Source organism: Rhododendron vialii, chromosome 9a, assembly GCF_030253575.1.
Source record: "Rhododendron vialii isolate Sample 1 chromosome 9a, ASM3025357v1".
Lineage (NCBI taxonomy): Eukaryota > Viridiplantae > Streptophyta > Magnoliopsida > Ericales > Ericaceae > Rhododendron > Rhododendron vialii.
Window position 1 is genome coordinate 5,929,644 of NC_080565.1, and position 10,835 is coordinate 5,940,478.

The following is a 10,835-nucleotide window of genomic DNA, read 5'->3' on the forward strand; positions in this document are numbered from 1 at the left end:
TTTTATTAAAATTAGGCCTTGCTTGGGTTTTTACTTTTTTATTAAAAAAAATACTCGTATAAGCTTGGTTTAACTATCTTCTGGTCGTTAAATGGAAGTAATTAAAATATTGCTTTAATGATTTGAACTGTTCATTTTTTTTAGAATATGCAATCTGTGTCCGAATCAAAAGTCTTATGGTTTGGTTTCAAGTCAATCAGCAAGCCACGAATTACATTCCATCAGGTAAATAGCAACCAGCAACCCAAAAAAAAAAAATCTGGAAGCAGCAAGGTAGCAACCTGACACAGATTGCAACCTGAGACTGAGAGGGGCCGAGTGGTGAGTGCTGAAGGTTAGGGTTTACTGATTTAGACTTAGGAGTATACATGTATTACACCTTTTTATGCCATTTGGACAAGAATATTTTCTAAATGAAGAGAGAAAGAACCTCTTTTTAGGTTTTATATGGAAAAATTATATCACAATAACGTAAAAAACTAAATAGTTAAAAATATTAGTGACAATAGGTAAAGTTATTTCCATATAAAGATATATCTTTATATTTTATTTATTTATATATGTACATATATGTATGATAAAAATTCTCACAATGCGGTTTGGTTAATCCACGGTTTCTAAATAAAAATATGTGGACTGATTTGTGCCTCACTGTTTTCTACTCCAATTTTGAATACTTGTCTAGACCATTAATCCACAGATTCAATCCAAAACATATGGATCAATTCGGTTTGGACCGGTTTTTACAGTAGTCCTACTGCCTATGGGTAGAATAGGTTCCTCATACATATTGTCAACACCTCAAAATGAGAAGTGACCGGTCATAAACAAGGCATCACCCCATGAAAAACGCAAAAACGCAGCCAAGAATCAAATACCATCCAACACTAAAAGAGCAAATTCTTATCAAACAAACTCATAACCAAATAGGTCTTAACCATAACCATGAAGAACCACGATGCCATTGTGCCAAATTCCTTGCAATATCCTTCTTCGTACCTATTCACTAAAGATGCTTTCGGCGGTCCCTATACATCTTTTGTGCTATCCCAAATGAATACTATACCCAACTTTGAGTCTCAGCCAAATTTTCCATCGTCAAATCACCACTACATGGTAAAAATGATTACTAGTCGCGGTCGTTTAGTATTCCATGGCATTGGTATTTAACATTATTTTAGGCTGCATGTTTCGTAGGTTGAAGCGTCGTGGTTCATGACTGGTCAGTACTCACTATTCACTATCGGGTGTGACACATACCAATTACAAATAATTATGGACCATGTGCAATATCATAGAATGAATGAAGTAAAAGTAATTGATCAATATTACCTCAAATAAAAAATATGATAATATAAACATCTTGGTTCTAGAGAGTATATGTAGGTCCATATTTATGAACGTACTTTTAATGAAGTAAACTACGCGGATAGTTTTGATATTTGGAGCCTTAAGTATTATTTAGTGTTTTTTTTTGTTTCAGAATATTATTTAACTTGGATGAGTATGAATGCATTTAACATACAATATTTATGAAATTGCAACCAATTGTTGAATTTGAACACATTGATCTCTCTAATCAAATAGAGGTCCAGTATATTAATTGGCTTCCAAATTGCCAAGTGGGCCCCAGCAAATACAAGCCCCACAAAATGGATTGATAATTCAGTAGAGCATTGTCAAGTGGTGCGCTAATTATCTCTTCACCACATGGGTTTCGTATACTTTGTGATGGTGAACCATACAAATGTACGGTAGAAAGAAGAATTAGAGCACCACGTGACAATGCTCATTGACATTGAATAATTTTTCCGCAAGATGGCACAAGGGTACACCTATTTTCCAAACTGTCACTTGTTTTCCTCGTTTCCAAAGTGTCATTTAAGCACCTATAAATAGGGTTGGTTCATGTGAAGTACTACACCATCATCTGATCATACCAAACATAAAGTACTTGAGTAGGAAGATCATGAGGAAATTCACAGCCTTCTCCATGTTTTCTTTGGCAATTTTCTTTTGTTTAGTTAGTCTCTCAAGGTATACAACTCTCTCTCTCTCTGCCTTCTCCATGTTTTCTTTGGCAATTTTCTTTTGTTTACTTAGTCTCTCAAGGTATACAACTCTCTCTCTCTCTCTCTCTCTCTCTCTCTCTCTCTCTCTCTCTCTCCCCAGTCGGCTTCTAGTGAGGGATCTCGTACGTTCTTGCGTGCGGACTTCCAATCTCAGCCATCAGATACAACTAAGATTAGAAGTCCGCATGCAAATCGTGCGCGGGATGGGATCTCTCTAGAAGTTTTCTGTGTATACATACAATGCACTAAAATTGATGTGATTTGTTTTTCAGAGGAATCAGTTTTTGCCCAGCTAAGTTGACATTGCCCGGTCCATGTGGTCCAAATGGAAACTTTGATTGCTTCCTTGAATGGAACTCAAGATGTGGAGCAAGTGGGATGGCTTCAAAGTGCAGATGTGATCCTGCTCCAAGCAATCAACGCATCTGCTCATGCCAAATAATTTGTGGCAAATGTGGTGTCAAAGCATAAGTCTCTATTTCTTTAAAAAGAAAAAATGAAAAAGAAGAAGCATATGCATGCATGTAATGCTGTGGATGTGTATTGTGAGAGCTTCGAGTTATATCAATCGCAATAAAAACTCTTCTCCCGAGGCATTATTAATTTCATCTCACATTTGATTTAGTTGTTTGCTGTCTTAGTGGACTTATCATCCTTTATTATATTATTCTCAACCACAAGAATTTAATTTTTTGTTTTGGTCAATGGTAAGACACTTCCATTAATAAAAAGCATGACAATACATGAAAGAAAATGATTATCGTTTCACAGAAGATTCAATAACAATAACCAATCAGGAGGCCTAGTTTCCTGAGTACGATTTCCAGAATCTCTCGCAAGTACAAAGTTGTCAAAGTGTGAGCAACTTTATTTGCCGATATACGAATAAAAATAAAATCACAAAACCTAACCGATCAACTCATCGGCAAATATCTTTGATGACAACTTCCACTTCCATAGGGCAAGATCTATTGCGATCCAAAATATGTAAAGACCCGGTATTTTTAATAAATTATTATTATTATTATCAAAACAAAAATACTATTTTTGTTAATTTATTTAATGTGAAAAATTATTTATGTCGTCACGCTAATTTTATTTCTATAATCGATCGTGTGCGCGCGTATCAGACAAGAGATTTTTCTAGTGTGTGCGTGTGTTGTCCCGGACCAAACCCAGCCTTTTTTCCCATTTCACTTTCGGCAGAGAAGGGAGACAAATTCCCCCATTTTACTCCCTAATTCCCTCATATTTGGACAACACATAAGTACCCATGGGTCATTACCCCATGCAACCCACTCTTGTGCCTCCCTTTCCCATTTTTCTTTTCTGTCTTCCAGCACCCTTCGGCTGAGAGAGAGAGAGAGAGAAGAGGAGAAGAAGCAGAACCAGCCGGCACCACCCGAAGCTCACCTCACTGCGGTAGCTCCATTCTCCAAACCTCCTGCAGTTCCACTGGACACCATCACCTCCTGCCGTGTTCAGCATCGCCATCCGACCGACCTCCGCCACCACTCCGACCCGCCACCGAATCACTCCGAAACCCATTTCGCCGGACGAGAGGTAGTTCGGAACTCACCTTCCTAAGTATATGTCATGTTTCTATTATGATTTTAGCGTTACGGTATGATATTAATTGAATCCGACGACACCGGTTGAAGTCCAGCGGGAGCCCACTGTTTTCCGTTGAAAACAGTCACTGGAAAATCGAAATGTTAAATTAGTTTTAGAAAAATTACAGTTTGATCCCTCAAGTTTGTTTAGCTTGTAAATCTAACCCTAGTGTATTGGAATCTAAGATTATAAGCCACAAAGTTAATTAGTTTTGGTTAAATTCTAGTTTTTATTGCGATCATGAATTATTTTAGTACTGACAATACTCCATGACGATTAGGAATAAACGTAGACTTTAGTTTTGATAAAGAAAAGAGAAAATACAGGAACCGCTTAATTTATTTTTCTCGCAAGATTAATTTTATCGATTGATTATTTTTATGGCAATATTAGATGTATCACAGGATTATTTTTATGGCATTATTAGTGGCATCGCATGATTATATTTATGGCATGATTAGTTCTATTGCGAAATAAATTTTATCGCTCGATTAAACATTATTAACATGTTAGCCTGTATCGTGATAATGTTGAACTTGTGAAATGTTGTTGTACTGTTAGATTGGACAAATAGGTTCCCGGGGTTGGTTGCGATGTACGGATTTAACATATTAGACGTGAAAGTAGATTTAATGGATAATGTGAGAGGATGTGATTTTGGATTCCGGGCAATCCTGGTTTGGAACCCGTGGTGTTGTATTATTGATGAATGATTGGTGGTGATCTGTTGAAAGTATGGATTTACGAACCCTGGCTACGGCATGGTGGTGATCGGCTCTCGGATGTTGGGACGAGTCATAAGGGAGGTATTGTGCTTGTGTCACAAACCGGGACAGAGTGTGCTCGTGTGCGCACCCGGGAAGTTTTATCCGAACTTATGATCGCGGATGGGATACCGGGTATATAACTTAGGTATCTTTCATCCGGATTTGGAAAAGGGGAGTCGGACCACACCAGTGTTTGTGCCAGAGGTTATGGGTAGGAACGGATCCGTGGATAAGATCCGAGATTTCACATAGGTTAAAGGATAGTAATGAAAGAAAAGTTGATTGTTCTCTCTTTATGTTATGTCAATGCACTTCAATTATATTTTCTTGTTGCTTGTAAGTTATGGGTTCGGGTGAGTTTTGGCTACTGAGCGTCATCGCTCACGGTACTATGTTGCCCTGGTAACTCGAACGCCAGGTACCGAAGATGGAACAGAAGTGTCGTACGATTCGATCGAGTTAAATCCTAATGAGAAAGAAGCTGAAAACCTTGGTTTCCGTGAGCATAGTCGCTCTGATTAATTTAAGTCTACTTTATTTTGGAAGCTTCTAAGTTTATTTGGATATTGTAATATTTTGATTTATTCGAAACGGTTGTAAAATAATGACATTTGCTTTTGAAATGGTGACGCAGTAAATCTATGAATTTCTTTTGTGGAAATAATCTTTTCATTATTATTTTTAATGTCTCCAAATTTTTGGGGCGTTACAAAATATGAATCGATATGGGAAAACCAATTCAACCGATCTGATTTGTCATTGGACCACCTTCCCCACCAAAGGATCATCTCCACCACCACTGTCGGAATCCAAAGCGGTACCTTGATGATGAAAGAGAAGCCGAGATAAATGAAAAAGAAGGAACAAGTGACAACACAAAGGCTTTGTTTGGATTGCTATTTGAAAAACATTTCTCAATTCAAAAAACACTCATTACCTCTATTTTCAATTATTATTCACCCATATCTCCAATCATTATTTCCATTTCTTTCTCTATCTCTCTTCAATCATTATCTCTACAAAATTTCTCAAAAATTCATCCAAACATAGCAAGAAACTCTCAGATCTGAGATTGAGAGAGGAAATACTCTCACTGGACAAGAAGGATTATTGGAAGTGAGAAAAGAGACCATCCACTTATGGGGAAGGAAAAACACCCATCAAGAATAAAACCTTCCTCTCTCGCCGCCGCATTAGGGTGGTGAAAATCATTGAGGGAGGAAAGGAAAGGAATAGAGAAAACGGCTAGAGGAGAATCTAATTAGCTATTGAGATATATTGCAACCAAACAAATTGACGACCCTGAGATTTAAGACATAACAAGGGTACCAAGTAAGTGGCTAGTAAACAATCAACGAAGGAATATTCGTCACTGATTAGGTTAAGAAAAATATAAGTGCAATGGATATGTGTATATAGAGGGTATATAATGAGGGACGGGTATGATTGAGCGGGTATGGGTATGGGATAGTAAAACTATATTCTCTCTAGGGCTGCAAACGATCCGAGCCGCTCGCGAGCGGTTCGGAGCTCGGCTCGATAACGGCTCGGCTCGGCTCGGTTCGAGACAAAAACGAACGAGCTCGAGCTCGAGTTAGTCGAAACTCGGCTCGAATTGGCTCGCGAGCTCGATTATATTATATACTAGCGAATGCCCGTGCCTGAAGGCACGGCGCAACACATTTTGAAGACAACTAAAGCTACGGGTCGAGCAATGAGCAAAGGGATGACATGTTGAAAAAAATGGGTAGGAACAAAGTAAAATACGGTATATTTTTGTTGTTGCAAAACTTTAATATGCTAATTACCTATGCCTGCAGCACTCCGCAACAAAAAATTTTATTTGTTAAGCCTCTACCCGTGTGTACATCACTAACAATGATAATTCTAATCACATATACCGAGTTAATTGCATTGATAGGATACACACTGAACTATATTAATCCAAACCACAAAACTCAAAACCAATACCATGTTGCATTCATAGAATTCAATTTTAACATGCATAAAAAATCTAAAAATTTATAGAGTCAAATCTGATACACTGCGTAGGGAAAAAAAAAGGTGTTCAACATAGATCTTATTGTCTTGAAATTTGTCTTTCCATCTGCCTCCCAAAAGTTTTTGTACCAACGCATATCTACTTCATCTAAAAAGCACAATTAGGAACATGAATAACAGCCTAAAAAAATAATTAATGAGCAAGAATTTCTTCTTGTAAAAGTAAAATGATGACTAATAATAGTTACCTTAATTCTATATCTTGTTTATTCGTCTCTCAACACCATCATGGTACGATCATGACCTTTGTAGATGTACTTGTGAATATAATTAACAGATTTTATTTCAGGACAAACTTCCACATTGATATGAGAATTATATTTCCTCGAAAGGTATGTATTGTATGACACCACATCCCTTTTATCAATTCGTTGATCCCTTACAGTATAAAGGGAGTAAAGTAATAATGGCATTGGTAGGCATACCCCATGCATAAAAATACGATTAACTTCTTGCTCATCACGAATCACGACAATTATATTTTTTTCTCGAAGACACGTAACCTTTGTACTGAAAAAATAAAACAAAGCAAATATGAATCAAATATATAAAATCAGATTAAGCAATGCAATTGAGTAAATAGTTCTTACATTTTCTGCAAATTACCGTTGAGCTGCATAAGAAATTGAAGAATTCACCGAATGCATAGGAAACAATTAATTTGATTATTACGACCAAGGTATAAAATGAAACGGTTCAACTCACATGGGCATAGACGCTTAGATTGTCCATGATTAGTTAAGCGAAAATCCTATGTGTACCGACCATTTTTGGACCGAAACCGTACCGACGGCCGCGCGCGGCCGTCTCCGGCCACCGGACGGCCGATCCGAGCCGTCCAAAAATTTAAAAAAAAAAAACCGAGGGGCCCTACGCGGGAATTAACGTCATCCGATGTGTGTAGGGTGCTTGATCTAAACACCCTATTTTTCGTGTATATATGTATACACGAAAAATAGGGTGTTTAGATCAAGCACCCTACACACATCGGATGACGTTAATTCCCGCGCGGGGCCCCTCGGTTTTTTTTTTTAAAATTTTTGGACGGCTCGGATCGGACGTCCGGTGGCCGGAGACGGCCGCGCGCGGCCGTCGGTACGGTTTCGGTCCAAAAATGGTCGGTACACCTAGCAGTACTCTTAGTTAAGTCCCAAGAAGTTATCTGAAATTTGAAAGAGAGTTATAGTCAAAAGTTATCATGGGAATAACAACAGAAAGCATTTTAAAGATATATATAGACTCCCATAATATTAAATGAGTGACAAAAAAAAAAGGAACACAAAACTCCAGTTTGCGATGTGTTTGGTTAACATCGTAATATTTTCATCGATGCATATATGGTAATGTTTAAAAGAGTGTAAATAACAACACATGTTCTAATGAAACGAAGTTTAAAAAAATGAGAAAAAAAGGTTTACAATTACTCCATTTGTTAATCTTGCAAAAAAATGTTGTTTTGACAACTATCAAGGGAAAAAAGAATAGGGTGTTGCTGTTAAAAAAAAAAGAATAGGGCGTTAATTAGTTTTGCACTCTTTCTTTTCCTATGTCAAAAAAAAAGAAGAAAAAATGAAAGGTTTGAAGTAGCAAACGTTTGATCTTACTGTTAAAAAGAAAACGTTTGAAAACCACCTTAATTTTCGGCATTAATTTCCTGAATCATAGGGATCCATTCTTACCCGGAAATGTGGCTGTAAGCATTATTTTTCAATTTATGTGATAATCAATAGAAGTTTAAATGTCAATATTTGGTAAATATGGTAAAAAATTAAATCCCTGAATCACAGGGAATCAATCTCATGCATCCTTTTAAATGTGGTAAAAAATTAAATCCCTGAATCACAGGGAATCAATTTCAGGGATCCTTTTTTTTTTTTGATTAGCTGGTTACCAAAATGTGATGATGATAACCCTTGAATAACCAACAGTCTAGATTTATAGAGGGGGCATTCTGATCCGTTGGTTGTCTTTTGGATTCAAACCCAGTCCTCCCTTATCGATTTTGTAAAGAATGATGAAGGAGTCTGCATGCATGTTCCAAACGACAAATAAAATTGGCCATGAACCTAATTAAAACGTTTATAAGTTTAACAACAAAATCATTGTGAGTGCTCTACATGAAAAAGGATAGCAATCCAAAAAAAAATTGCAGTACCTCGAATTTAAGCTCAACGCAATAATTCTCTAAATATATTTCTTGTGATATTTCCTGTAGTAAAATAATAGAAAGTAAGAAGATGGTAGAATAAACAACAAAAGAAAGTAAGAAGATGGTAGAATAAACAACAAAATTAGGATTAACGCAAAAGACCCATGCAAGGTTGTCAAAAAAAAAATTTCTCGCACAGTCATATTTTTCCTTCCAATTTTCGGCAAAAGAAACCCAATATGAAAATTGAACTTGCATGAGAAATGAAAAAAATCCTTTGATGTTTGAATCCCTTGCAATAAAACTAAAAAAAATTAGTCAAGAAACTCCTAATTTACGGCAAAAGAAACCCAATATGAGTAAAACTCGTCCATGAAAAAAATCAAACTTGCATGAGAACTGAAAAAATCAAACTTATATCACTATCGGTAATGGTCGTTCAGGAAGTTGTTTTTGGCAAAAGAAACCCAATATGATTAAAAATCGTTCAAGAAAGAAATCGAACTTTAGTGAGTACTAAAAAAAATCGAACTTACCTCACTATAGGTAATGGTCGTTCAGAAGTTGGAGGACATGAAAAATCTATGCATGTGACAAACAAACCCAAAAAATGTGGACTTCTAAATAGAAGGTATCAATTGCACACAGTAAGTTGGTCTTCTAAGAAACGGGGACTTCTAAAACGTAGTGATAAGTTTAAATCTTCTAAAATTTAAATCTTATGTGATAAGGAAATCACAGGGAACCAATCACTCACACATTCCTAAATAGAAGGTATATTCCTTTTAGGTTGTGGACTTCTTATATATTTTACCTAATGCCTAAATAGGAGGCGGAAATGACTCATTATATACAGTTTTGTCTATATCCCAAGTGATATGTACGTAATTCTCCTTTTAAAAAGGCTAAATCAATTACCTATGGATTCCTTTTCAATTATCGATCTATGGATTTAAAATAGACTAAATCAATTCCATATATGTACGTATTCTCCTTTTCAGTTTATAATCGATCCCATAAATCATGGGATTTCAAATGTTTGGAGATACATACAAATTGAATTTTAATTAGAAGGGCCAAATGTTTTCTTTTTAATCGGAAGGAGTATTTTAGGTTTCATTTCATTAATTCTTTTCAAATATGTCGCTAGCTATACTACCCGTATATACGAATTCAAAAACTAATTCCGTTTAAAAAATATGTACCAATCTAATGGTCCAAAATATACGGATTCAAGGGATGAAATATTTACCCACCAAATCAAAGATTTAATAACTAAAAGAATTTGTTGAAAGATTTAACAAAAATCTACTGTAATTAAGCAATTGTCTTGGCCAATTAGCTTTTGCCACTAATTAAGCAATTACGGTGGTGTTCCAACTAAACAAAAGGAAGGTTTTAGAAAAAGGAAGATAATTTCAAGCCCAAAAATTATCTGTATACGTAAATAATTTTTCTATCAATATGGATCTTGTTTGATAGATTTCATTGAGATCTTTTATACGGTGCAAGAAAAATCAAAAAAATATTTTTCATTTTCATTATATTTGAGTTTGAAAATTGAAAAAAAAGAACTTTTAAAAAAGGAAGGTTATCTGGAACACCCCCTACGTTTACTCCCCAATTCTCTTCCAAAATAGAAAATAAAAGGGGAATGTGTGATTAGAAAATGGTCAAAAAAAGTTATCAATTTACGGACATGCCATTTTGTAGAATGGAAGGTAGAGATTTATGCAGGAGGAAGAGATAAATCTGGAGCGTTGGTTATCTTTTGGATTCAAACACAGCTCTGTTTTATTATATATACTAGCGCATGCCCGTGCCTGAAGGCACGGCTTGGACACACGCAAATAAAGACTGAAGTCGCGTCCAATAAATGGCTCAAACAATCAGCACACAAATAAATTCTGAACTCATGTGCAATATATAAACCCACTATCCACTGTCCAACAAATTCAACTATGCGAAAAACAATAACTTATCATATTGATTGATATGGTTAACTTGAATCATCAAATAAAGAACAAACAAATTTTCAATATCTGACTTTTGCATACACAAACTCAAACTCATATAAGAGGAGACCGCTAAATGGAGACGGAGCACAGAGGGAGTAATAGCTGCACACTTCTAAACAATTCATTCCAAGCAATATCACAAATATATAAATCC

General features: G+C 36.0%; 1 protein-coding gene across 1 annotated transcript; it reads left to right on the forward strand.

Annotated features, from left to right (window-relative positions):
* Positions 1-945: 945 nt before the first annotated feature.
* LOC131299541 (uncharacterized) lies at positions 946-2,543 on the forward strand. The gene is made up of 4 exons (XM_058325129.1): positions 946-1,116; positions 1,198-1,222; positions 1,917-2,037; positions 2,345-2,543. The coding sequence occupies exons 1-4, from the start codon at positions 946-948 to the stop codon at positions 2,541-2,543; spliced, it is 516 nt and encodes a 171-aa protein (XP_058181112.1).
* Positions 2,544-10,835: the final 8,292 nt, after the last annotated feature.

What these genes read in the sequence shown, in the direction of transcription:
- LOC131299541 (XM_058325129.1), top strand. Translation starts at nt 946, where the DNA reads ATGAAGAACCACGATGCCATTGTGCCAAATTCCTTGCAATATCCTTCT. An exon ending in CGTCAAATCACCACTACATG is followed by an intron (nt 1,117 to 1,197) that starts GTAAAAATGATT and finishes CATGTTTCGTAG; the next exon opens with GTTGAAGCGTCGTGGTTCAT. An exon ending in TGTTTAGTTAGTCTCTCAAG is followed by an intron (nt 2,038 to 2,344) that starts GTATACAACTCT and finishes TTTGTTTTTCAG; the next exon opens with AGGAATCAGTTTTTGCCCAG.